Genomic DNA, 12,912 nt, shown 5'->3' on the forward strand with positions numbered 1-12,912 from the left:
TTTATTTTGTAATTTTAGGAATACGATTCACATAAATATTATAAATAGGAAAATTATTTTTAGATATATTTTTTTAAAAAAATATTATATTTAAATATTTTTAAATTCAAAATAATTTACATAAAATAAATAAAAATAAAAGGCCTAAGAGAATATGTAATAGATATTGTTCATCGTCATATTTTCAATAAATAAAAAATAATTTTCCTATTTATAATAATTTTTTTCCCTAGCATTCTTTTTTATATTGATATTCTAATAACTTACACACAGATTATAAGATCTAATATTGTGAAGGTTAGTGATACCAAAGCCAACAGGTTTTTAATTTATTGATCACACCAATGGTTCCTCTACCAAATACAAAGCTTCACCAAGACTACAAACACACAAGGATGCATCAGTGAATGCATTAGATTCTGAATTTCAACTATATGTGATTGTTGAAGACTAAAATACATTTTGACTTTTGATATGTAAAGATTGCAAACTATTCAATTGTAATTAAACTTCAAATATGAGCTAGTAAAATTGTACTGATGTATTATAAATTCATTAATAATAAAAAGATCAAAGGTTATTTTATTGCTATAACTTTTATTTTGCATTAACAATAACATCAAATGAATTTCTTGTTTGATCATAATAAGATTATCTAATAAAGGGAGAAATTTTATTTTTACAATACAAGGCTAATAAAAATATCTAAATTGCAATAGTGTATTTGCAAAGTTTGAAAAATACATAAATCCAAAATTTTAAAGTAAAATCATTGAAACATCTTGATGTTTATAAAAACTCTACATGACCAAATTGCTTCACATATCATTTTGTCCTTTGCTTTGAGAATTTGTAACATCATCTGTTCCATGTTCAATGCTAGATAGTTGTGCCTGTACATATACATATACCCCATTTTACAAACGTAATTTAAAAGAAATATTAAATTAACAAAAATAGAAGGCACTATAATTTATCACCTGTAACAACTCTGTCATGCTCATGTTACTACTTGACTCCATGAATGTATTGTTGGCAACATATGTGGGAAACTAAATAATACAATTTTAATAACAATTACAAATTATCATATAGATTATAAATTAGCATGAAAAACAAAAAGTAAAATAAATTAGAAAATACCTGACTAAATTGAGATGAAGGCAATTCATTATCTAAGTTATTCATGGAAGGTTCATCTTGTTGCATAGTTTTCTTTTTTTTTCTTCTTTCAAGAATACCTTTTGGCCTAGTAGATGATCCTCGAAATCTTTCTTTGGTCTTTATTCCTTTCACATTATCCTTATTCCCACTACACCAACCTTTTTCAATATTTATAAGTGAACCATCACTAGTACTAGTTTCCTTGTCTCTACCTTCAAGACAAACATCTATATCATTCATGGCCTTGGTTAAATAACTAATAACTATATTATATGTTTCTTCAGTTATCGCTCCTTTAGTTGCTAACTGAACTTGCATCCTACATATGTCTTTATAACGCATACCTATTTTTGCTTTAGGGTCCTCATGGATTATAGAATGGTTAGTTGGCATACCATTTCCCATTTTTGCATGTTTTGTCCATCTCTTTAATACATACATAGCAGGAATTTTCATAACATTTCTTGAAGAGAGAACTTTGAGAGCACGTGAGCATAAAATCCCTGCAAACTCAAACCTTTTACAACTACACTTCATTGAACCAATAGAGGAGTCATAATGGACAATATGTTGAAATAACTTCTTATATGAGGTAACTTTATGTTCAATAACTTCCCCATTTTGAGAGGAAATATACATACTACAATCATAACCACTTGATACCTCGTGTTGGATCATCTTAAATATTGCAAGAGTATAAATTGTTGCCGCATGCCGTAGAATTTCCACATCAAATGACAGAATTAAACTTCTTTGGGTTGCTTTAAAATCTGCCTTTGATTCCTCATATCGACGATCCTCTACCATTCTCTGAAAATGATGAAAAAATCTTAGTAAATCATGTTGATAACTCACATATTTTTTAATTACATTATTCATACTCTCATTTCGTTGTGTGGTAGTCATGTCTGCACAAAAGTTCTCTCGACCATAAACTAATGCCCATTTCTCCTTTAAAGCAAAAGTCTGTTTCAACCAACTATTGTCTTTAAGATCATATTTCTCAAGCATATTGTTCCAAGCTATTATAAACTCTTTTTCCTCTTCATATTCATATATGCATTTATTAAAATCCTTACTTGAAGTCTTGAAACTTCCCAAACACTATACTCAGTTTATTTAATGCATTTTGATACAAATGCCAAATACAGAGGCGGTGGCATGTTTCTGGCCATACCAAAGCTAATGCCTTTGCCATTGCTGCATCTTGGTCAGTAAGAATAGTCTTTGGTTTCTTTTCTGACATAGCTTTAGCAAAAGTATTGAACAACCAAATAAAACTTTCTGTCGTTTCATCATATAGTAATGCTGCTCCAAAAATAATGGTAAGTTTATGATGATTGACTCCAACAAACATTGCAAATGGACGACCTTCTTTATTTTTTCTACAAGTAGTATCAAAACAAACAACGTCACCAAAATATGAATAATCAATCATCATCTTCACATCAGCCCAAAAGATATTAGTAATTAAGTCATCCTCATCGACTTGTATTGCATAAAAGAAATTAGAATCTTCTAATTGCATTTTTTGCAAGTACTCTAGCACACCACCTGTATCTCCTGACTTCATTTGCATTGTTCTCTTGGAACGTAAATAATTTCTATAGTCTTCAGGAATGAATCCAAGATTTTCACGACCACCAGCTCGCCTAGCCATTAACTCACAACTTGCTTTTGGAGTAATTCCAGAATCATCAGCTAAATGAACCTCGACTACTTGAGGAATAGTCATTTTCCTTTGAGATCTAAGCAAATGACTCTTACTAGGAGTTGTAGTCTCATGTGCATGCTCGACAATAATTTCAGTTACACGATACTTTCCCGTTAAACGACTATTAACTTTCATCTTTGCCAAACAACCAAATCTTGATTGTGGTCGAGGATTTTTGACATTATCTTCTCGCTTATCTTTCCCACGATATCCTTCGCATGAACAACAAAATACTCTATTGACAATCTTCCCATATTTATCTTTATGCCCTTTGCTAATCCTCACACTGAAACCCACTCTATAAGCATAATCATTGTAAAAATTATATGCTGCATCTTCAGTCTCAAACTCCATCCCAACTTTTGGTATAAATTGACTAGGAATTGTATCATGTATCATATCAATTTTTTTCCTTCAATTTCATCCACATTATCAATGCCTATTTCTTGATGTTCTTCTTCAGCCATAACACAATGCTCTAAACAAGTGACAAAGAATCAGATACGTGTGAAATAAAGAACGAACTTGTGTAACAATCTAACAAAATTAGAGTCAAACAAAACAAAACAAACAAAATATTTAAAGAGATCAAATAAATCTTAAATCAAGAAGAAAACCACAAATTATGTAATGTGAAACGAGAAAAAGAATAGGAGTAGGAGAAACCAAAAGCTAATGAGAAACATGAGAATGACTTACGTGAGATCCTGTCAATAAAGTCTTTAATGTATTTTTAGATCTGTTTGTCAAAAGAGAGACAAAACAACAAGAGTGATGAGTGGAGGCACAAGTGCTGTCAAAGAGCTTGAAATTAATAAATTAAGGTATAAATATATTTGGGAACTATTGAATTAACTATATATAATTTTTAATATTAAATAAAAATTAGAAAGAATTTACATGAAAAGAATTAGTCAAATCAATTTTTAACAGTTCTTATTATCATCTAAATTAAAATTTTTCATTACTCTATTACATGCTTTTTAATTCTATAATTTTGTAAATTTCTTATATTTTATGATAAACAATTTTAAATTTCCTGAATTTATCTGTTTAATACTAGAGTTAAATTAAAAAACTATAACTTAAGTATATATTAAATTAAATAACTATAACTTAAGTATATATGAATTTGATAATTTAGATTTTTATTATGTACGGTATATTTTTTAGTCTATCAATGTTGAATAAACTGAAACAATACCAAAATCGCAAACGGCACGAAGTGAAAATGCAAGCGGGGAAGGTGCAGGGTTTTTCTACGTTGGTTTTATGAATAGGAGAAAAATATAAATAAAAAAAAAACAAACAAACAAATCGGTTATGGAAAAAGTTAAAAAAAAAAAAACGTAACACATTCCGTGAAGAAAAAGTTAGGAGAATAAAAAAAAAACTGTAACGGAGGTGCTGTAACGGATGATGGGTTCCACTTTTTAAAAATTAAAATTAAAATTAAAATTAATAATGTGGTTGAGATGGCATTTTGTGATTGGAGGGACAGGAATTGGAGACAGGGATTGGAGACAGAAGATTTTAATCCATTGTTGCAAAATTATTGTATTCACTTAAATATATTTTTAATTATTTAAATTTAAGATAAATTTATTTTTAATGTTTTAAATTTAAAATTATTATTTTTAGTCTTTGTAATTTTTAAAAATCTTGTTGTAGTTTTTCAGTTCACCAATAATATATATGAAAGTGATAAATAAATATGGTTATACAATATCAATCAAATTTAATGTGATATTTTCATTAAAAAAACACTAATAAATAAATTTTATACAATAATATTTAATAAATTTTTGAACAAAATTTGAATATAAGAATTAAAACATTTTTTAAAATTACAAGAACTAAAAATAAAGATTTTAAATTTAAGAGACCAAAAACAAATTTATTCTAAATTTGATAAACTAAAAATATATTTAAACCTTATTATATATTTGTACGAACATAAACAAATAATTAATTTTTTTTTACTCAAAATCTCTTTCTCTCTTTATTAAAATACATCATACACATTCTAACATTCTAATCAACTATCATTAGTTATTTTTCTTCTTTCATTAATGATGGAAATGGCTTTTAGGAGTGGTTAATGATCTTCTCCAAGCTTCATCTCCTTTGTCTAATCTTCTCTTGAGGTTGAACTTGACTTCGGAAGCAAGAAAACAAGCTTAGAAAGCTTGAGAAGCAACTTCAATGGTGCGGTCTTCTTCTTGAAGGAGAAGAAGATGAGAGGAACCAAGGCACAAAGGAAGGATTCCTTTGTGAAGGTTCTTAAGGAGAGAACTTTCTCCACGATTTTGGGACCTTTGAGAGAGATAGAAATTCTAAAAATTCAATCTCATATATGTCAAAAGTGTCTACAAATGAAGGAATTAGACTTATATAGAAGTAACTAGCTTGTGGAGCAAGCTAAGCTTAACCATGATTCAAGTGAACCATGGTTGGCTTAGCTTGACCGTCCACCTTAGTTTAGGAGGCTTGTGAAGCAAGCTTCTATCTTAGCTTTCTTGGAAGCAAGCTAAGTTAGAAGCTTGTAGCACAAGCTTTCCAAAGTACCAAGGCTAAGAAGCCAATTCGGCTAAAGGAGGGAGTGGGCGGCCTTGGCTTGTTTTGCTCCATGTGACCAATCCAAATAATTTGGAATTGGTTTAGTTAGGTTTACTCAATGATGATGAGATCTAGTTAAATCAATTCCTTGAAAAATATGGAGCAAAACAAATTCAATATGTAAAATTTTGCCTAAGCCCAATTCTGACCCAATTGCTAGTCACACTCTCATACCTTGCTATTTGTCACCCCACTTCTACTATTGAAAAATGTAAAATGGGTGACCTTTAATATAAAGATCAAATGGAGTAAAAGTCTCCAAAAAACTTACTCTAAATTCATAATACAATGGTCTATAAAAAAGAAACAAAGTGTCTCACAAATACAAAGGTAAAATTAACATATACAAGTAACTACTATATTTACAAATATATGAAACGTCTTTAAAATCATTCCATTCCTTTTGGTTCCTTTAATGTATCACCTTTTGATCTCCTTAGCCTTAACATGTTTTCATCAATTAATATTCTATATTATTAATATTTTATATGACTAAATTTATTAAAATAAAAAATTAAAACTTAAATCTATATATATTTTAACAAATAAAATAATATTATGAATCTATTACAATTGTATTACAAAATTTTAATCATACTATAATTTCATATTATTGTGATTGCGGTAATTACCGTAACAATAATATTACGGTAATGCACTATGCACTAGTCCCTGCGAAGAAGATTCTCTCCAATTTTTTAAATCTGTTACGTGTTGGCACCTCACTAAAATATAATAAAATAATATAAAATTAAATTAAATTAGGAAAATATGAATTGATTGACACCTCACTGTGATTTGTTTAACACCCCGTTCGCTGGACATTCTCAAAATCATCAAATATCCTGTGTCGAGGTCGCCGGAATCACGGAGAGACGGTGGTTGAGTAGAGAGAAGTTATAGAGCGGAAGGAAAGAGAAAGTTGAAACAAAAAAATTGAATTGAATAAAAAAATAGTAATTTATAATTTTAATCATCACCACATCATTCCACTCAACCGTGCCTATAGTGGCCACCATTTTTGAGAGAGTTCCATTGTAGCATTGCTTTTTGTGTGATGACCAGTTTAGGTGTATTTTTCACCATTTATCAGTTGCATAACGCAAAATTCCACGAATGCCAGAGAAGAAACGAATTAAGAAAAAAAAAATACAATTAATGTTTATAATATTTATTATTATTTTATTATACTTAATGTTTCATGGGTGAATCACTTGCTTAACTGGTCCACGGTAGCTTATGCATGCTTTGGGAATTAAGATTTAGGATTTATGTTTAAAGAAAAGTAGATAAATTCAAGAAAATGAAAAGAAATATATGAGAATTAATTTAATTAAAAATAAGATAAAGTAAAATTGCTAGTTATATGGGAGAAGAAAAAAAAAGTATTTTAAAATTATATTTTATTTAGTTAGATTTTTATGTAAAAATAAATAATATAAAAATTAATTAATTTTTCCCTCTCTTTATATATTAATGGAAAAAATACTTTTAAAATCGGTCATTTTTTACTTTTAAAATTGGTTCTGTGATTGATTTTAAAAGAGTCAATTTTAAAAAGTGAGACTTTTAACATCGGTCATTGACCAATGTTAAAAGTCTAACTTTTAAAATCGGTCGACACTGACCAATGTTAAAAGTAAGACTTTTAACATCGGTCATGCCATAACCGATGTTAAAAGTTAGACTTTTAACATCGGTCATTGCATGATCGATGTTAAAAGTGATTAATTTTTTTAAAATATTTGACTTATTTTAGGAGGATCCCTGAACAAAACCTGCAAATTAATAAAACATCAGACAATTCATATGTTTTTAATAGACCAAATTACATACAAATGACAAGAGTTGGTAAATGTCAACCATATATGTAATCAAAGTAACTTACAAATTATTATGCATCATATAAACTACAAAATGAGTAAAACTATAAACATAACTCGTAGCTAGCCAATGTTTTAATGAAAAATGTAGCCCATTGCTCCCTAATGGTGTTTATATCTTCTAGCGACAATGGTGATCGATCTATAAATATCTGTTAAGAAAATTTAGAACAATTAGAAATAACTCTTAAAACATGATAAAATGCAAACTTAAAATAAAAATTTTCAAAAATCTAAAACGTACTTCAGTCCACCTAGATACTATTTGTGAATCAACAATAGTATGCATTGTCATTCATTACATAGTATCCGCACTCATAGTTTCCTTTTTGCTTATGAGACTACAAAAAGAATATAAAAACCAATTTTAGTAGTAATGGTAATTCAAAAGAAAATACCTTAGAAAAAATATCATTACTAAAATAACTTACTTTAAGAGAGACCCAAAGCATTTTTTTCTTCAACTTTGAACCTTTAAGTATATGGTATCCTTCCATAGCCCTAATGATAAAAGGACATCATTATTATATTTTAAAATAAAATGTAATGATAAATAAAATAAAGTAGTTTTTTTAAAATAACTTACTTATCTAATAATTGTTTAAATTCTGCAGGAGAAGGTTTGTGCATCGAACAAATGTATACAGATATATTGTCCATAGGACAAATAATCAGAAGTTGCCAATGAGCACTGCATTGAGAAACTATCAGTAATAGACAATACATTTTTTTAAAATTTATAATCAATTATATACAAATAGACTTACTTAGAAAAGTAAGGAGCTACGTAAACTTTTTTATTTGAGTCAGACATCCAATTTTGGATGTAAGCTTGAATTTCTTCTGTCTTGTTCCCAATTTTTTGGATTAACTCGGGTTCCAAAATCCATAAATGTGATCATTCCCTTTATCCACACTCAATTTATGGATAAATCTACAAGGTTAGAAATAAAGTTAGAAAAAAGCAACAAAACATAATTAAAATTAATTCAAATACTTACAATAACCACAATTGCAAAATTGATATGTTCAGCATGTAGTACCCGTTTGTAATCTCTGATATGTCGCTCTAGCTTATATACAAGGGGACATTACTACAGAAGCCAAACACTTCAGGAACCCAAGGGACCTGTTTGGGTCGATTGTCATCTTCCATATCTACAACCAATCTCCATAGCTTTTTTATCGGAGTTAGATTTGTAGAATGGTTAAGCATAGCCTTTGGTGGGACAACAACATCCTATTAAATAAAGTACACAAATAATGTTATACTACATTATAATAAAATAACACCAAGTTAAAATTAAATAGTTAAATAACTTACCTCCGTAGATATCACTTTTACCAACTTATAAGGCCATTGAAGGAAGGTATTTAGGGCTTGTTCCATCGTCTGAACCTCTTGTGTGGGCACAGGAACTCTAGCCTTTGGGTTTCTAACATCCAACATTGAAACCCTTACCATATCATTTCCCATGGTCTGATGGTGCACAACAGACCCCAACATGTGAATCTTCCCTATGCCCACAAGATCGAGTGATCCATCAACGAATAACTCACACTTATTAGATGTACCATGGTCAGTGGCAGAAGTAGAGGGATTTGTAGTTGCACATGAACCTTTTGTACTCACATGTGCAACAACTGGTTCAATTGGTGGAGTTTTCTGTTGAAATTGTTGGCTAAGTGACTGCATATACTCTTGCAGTTGCCTTTGCATGTCATCTTTCAATTGCCTATTCTCATCTTGTCGTTGCCTTTGCATCTCCTCTTTCAATTGGCTTAATTTATCCTCATAAGTTGCTACAACCTGAGAGACCTTCAATTCCAGCAACTGGTCCACCGAGCCAGATGAATGTGAAGATGACTGTGGTCCAAAGTAAGTTTGCAAGGTATGACCTCTACCTGCTTCCCGAACTCGACCTGTGTGCTCGGGCTTCCCAATGGCAACAGTGAGTATATCCTGTCGTCCATGGGAAACAAAATATCCCTCTTTGGCCTGCAGATCTAATATATCCTACAATATATGACACATAAACAATTTAACAAATTCTTATCGATCAATATGTTAATTAGCATCATATGAACAATAAAATTATACTTACTATCTTGCTAACAATCTCCTTTGCTGCCTCAGTTGTAAACTCGCCATTTTTTTTATGCGGGCAACCTTCCATAATTCATGGCGTCTAGGTGGAGATGGAGGATCACTAATTATACTGTCATCTTGGCTAGCCTAGCGCTTCATAGCTTTCTCCTTTATGATCTTCTTCTTAAGCCATTCATAACCTCCACGAGACGTCACAACATAGGTTTCATTCTTTGCCTGAGTCTCTTGTGCCTTCTTTCTTTTCTCCTACAAAAGTATCATATAATGAAATTAAGGGTAAAATATAATATTCACAACTACACAAATGGTAATACATATAATCCTAACTTACCAAAAACTCCACACTCATTCTAGACTCTATAAATGTGTTCCACGTCTCTTGGTCTATAGTGGGATTTTCATCACCAGGAAATTGTCCTTTCTTTTCACCAAAAATATACTTGTTTGTGAGGGTGGTCTTATATTGCCTCCACCTCTCAGCCACAATAGAGAGGGTCTTCCTTCTCATCCTCTCTGTGTTGGGAATGTCCCAAGTTTCCTACATTTAAATTAACAACGAGTTAATACATATTGATATCCTAATTAAATTTAATAATGAAAATGAGTATAAATAAAATTTACCAAAACATTTGTCCAAATATGGTTTTTGACAACCTCCTCTACCTCATCCCAACTGGGCAACAAAATAGAAACCTTGGTTCTAGCATGAACCCCCATCGTACTCATAAATTGGGTAGTTGAATCCCCCGTAGGTTGCCCAGTGATCTCATCTATAACAACATGTATGCTCTCTCGATTGAGGCATTTAGCTGCAACATTTTTCATTCTAGTGGGACCTTCGACTTTCTTCTTGGTTGTAGATTGTGTAGAGGATGTAGACTGTGTAAAGCCTGAAGTAGAGTCTTGAGGTTCATCCATATTTACCTATTAACACAAAAATAAGTAGTAAGTCATTAGTATAAATTGAATTGATAACATGTAGTATAAAAATAGAAGTTAATAAAAATAAAAAATTATAATAACCTATTTCAGAAATATCATCAAGTTGGAATGTTTTCCCATATTTCTTCCTGATGATCATCACGAGTGGCATGTATATCGTCCACATCATCATTTTCATTAAAAGTTGGCAGACATGTTGAAAAGGAAGGAGTATCCATAATATCAATTGAATCCCCAAATTCGTCACCGATATATATTGTTACTCCTACCTTGCAAAACAACTGACCACCTATTATTAGATGGATTAGTGACATAAAATACTTGCTTTACTTGAATAGCCATGATGAAAGGCTCTTCTTTATGGCCAACTTTATTAAGGTCCACCAAGGTAAATCCAAATTCATCAATTTTGACACTACTATTACTATCAACCCATTTTCATTTAAATACAGGTACTCGGAATGGACCGTAATCGACCTCCCATATGTCTTCAATAACTCCGAAATAGCACATGGACACTTTGATAGGGTTCTTATCATTTTTGGTTGAGAAATGCATAGATTGAGCAACTATCATAATCCCACTATTTTGCATGGTACTTTTGTCATCTTGTGCCTTTGTATAAAATGAGTAATTGTTAATGTCATATCCATAAAAAGTAAACACATCAGAGTTAGGTCCTTGAGCTAGGCGTTGTAAAGTTTCAGAAACATTTAAATCTGTCCCAACATTCTTTTTGAACCACTCGGTGAAAGTCTTGTTATGTTCTTTCAACACCCATTTTTCAGGCATTCGAGGGTTGTTTGTCTTCACTAAGTCTTTATGGGCATTTAAATAAGGAAGAACCTCATCGGTGTTGTTCAATATATACAAATGTGCTTGAAGCACTTCTTCTCATGGCATGCTCTTCAATTTTGTGCCTATCGTACCCTTCCCAGCAATTCGTTCCTCATGACGAGTCTTAGGAATGCCTATTGATTCAGCTTGGGACATGTATTCAGAACAAAACTCAATTACTTCCTCTGTAATATACCTTTTTATAATGGATGCTTCTGGACGATGTTGGTTCTTCACATACCCTTTTAATATCTTCATGTATCGCTCAATTGGGTACATCCATCTCAAAAAGACAGGACCACACAACCTAACCTCTCTGACCAAGTGGATGATTAAGTGAACCATAATGTCAAAAAATGAAGGAGGAAAATACCTCTCCAATTGACACAATATTAGAATAGCTTCATTTTCCAACTCATCTAACTTATGTGGATCAATTACTTTGCTGCATATGCCATTGAAAAACAAGCAAAGCCTAGTTATGACTTGTCTCATCTAACTTATAGTTTAAGTTAATCTTTTTTATATACAATTTAGTAACACAATCAATTATGCTAGTTAGCATTGTAACACCTTGAAGTTCCTAAAAATGTTTTCTCTAATTAACAAGATTTTAAAAATAATTTAAATATTTTATTTCTAATATAATAGTTATATGGCATTATGTTCTTTTTTCTCAACCTTATCCATATTACATAAGCTATATTTAAACAACTCAACCTTAAATAAATTCGAGCAATCACAAGCCCACCAACTTCTATTTGATCCATCCCTGAACCATACTGTGTTGGGAGAGAGGATTTGCTTTGACACAATTTCTAATACCTCTCAGATTTGGTGTCTCAAAGGCTCTACTCTAGGATGTTTCACATGATGACACTTAACACAATTCCTTATTGATCAGAATCCTTCACCAATTAAAACTCTTCATAGGTTAGAACCCTTTGTGGGTATTGCTTTATGAGATGCTCGTTTGCTTTTAGGATCAACAATTGACCCTACAAACCAGCATAAGACTTTTCAACATGCTTTGTCCTTACTCGCACACTTTCAAGAAAATTTCTCAGAAGGTCACCCAGCTCTAAAGTGCTTCAAGCCATGCATGCTTAGTTATTAAGTTCTTTTAGTAATGAGCTACCGAAAAGTAGATGCATGTTGTTGGTATAGGTAGTAAAAGTTAATTTCTTTAAGTCATCATCAACTACACATCGTCACATCTATACAAATCTCTAGATTCCTCTTATTCTGATGCATTCAAGTTGTTACACATATGACATGAAAATATATACATTTCTTTCCAATGTAATTCAATTGTCCATTTTAGCAATCTTTTTTGATAAGATATGTAATTTGACTTCATTAAAAGTACTTCATTTTAGTTGAGAATGATTTTATAAAAAAACAAATCATTCAAAAATACCTCATTTGAGTGTTTAACTAAAAAAAGTGTATTATGATAAAATATTTATCTTTAAAAAGAATATTTTTCATAATAATAAAATATATTTAATTAACATTTTATTTGTGTCTAGTGCTTGGCCACCTCCAAGGTTGTCACTCTGCCCATGTCACTTGGTTGTGGAAATTAAAACATAGATGGAAATTGTGTTTTTGGTGTCTAACCAATGCATGTTAGCCATGTG

General features: G+C 30.9%; 1 protein-coding gene across 1 annotated transcript; it reads right to left on the reverse strand.

Moving 5' to 3' along the window:
- Window positions 1-818: 818 nt before the first annotated feature.
- Window positions 819-3,232, reverse strand: LOC145956381 (protein FAR1-RELATED SEQUENCE 5-like). The gene is made up of 5 exons (XM_083071973.1): window positions 2,342-3,232; window positions 2,035-2,130; window positions 1,144-1,974; window positions 981-1,052; window positions 819-893 (listed from the first exon to the last, which is right to left on the reverse strand). The coding sequence occupies exons 1-5, from the start codon at window positions 3,230-3,232 to the stop codon at window positions 819-821; spliced, it is 1,965 nt and encodes a 654-aa protein (XP_082928099.1).
- Window positions 3,233-12,912: the final 9,680 nt, after the last annotated feature.

This window comes from Cajanus cajan, chromosome 3, assembly GCF_000230855.2.
Source record: "Cajanus cajan strain Asha chromosome 3, NIPB_CcT2T_4, whole genome shotgun sequence".
NCBI lineage: Eukaryota > Viridiplantae > Streptophyta > Magnoliopsida > Fabales > Fabaceae > Cajanus > Cajanus cajan.

What these genes read in the sequence shown, in the direction of transcription:
- LOC145956381 (XM_083071973.1), bottom strand. Translation starts at nt 3,232, where the DNA reads ATGGAGTTTGAGACTGAAGATGCAGCATATAATTTTTACAATGATTAT. An exon ending in TGGCAAAGGCATTAGCTTTG is followed by an intron (nt 2,131 to 2,341) that starts GTATGGCCAGAA and finishes TGGTTGAAACAG; the next exon opens with ACTTTTGCTTTAAAGGAGAA. An exon ending in GAAATGAGAGTATGAATAAT is followed by an intron (nt 1,975 to 2,034) that starts GTAATTAAAAAA and finishes CATCATTTTCAG; the next exon opens with AGAATGGTAGAGGATCGTCG.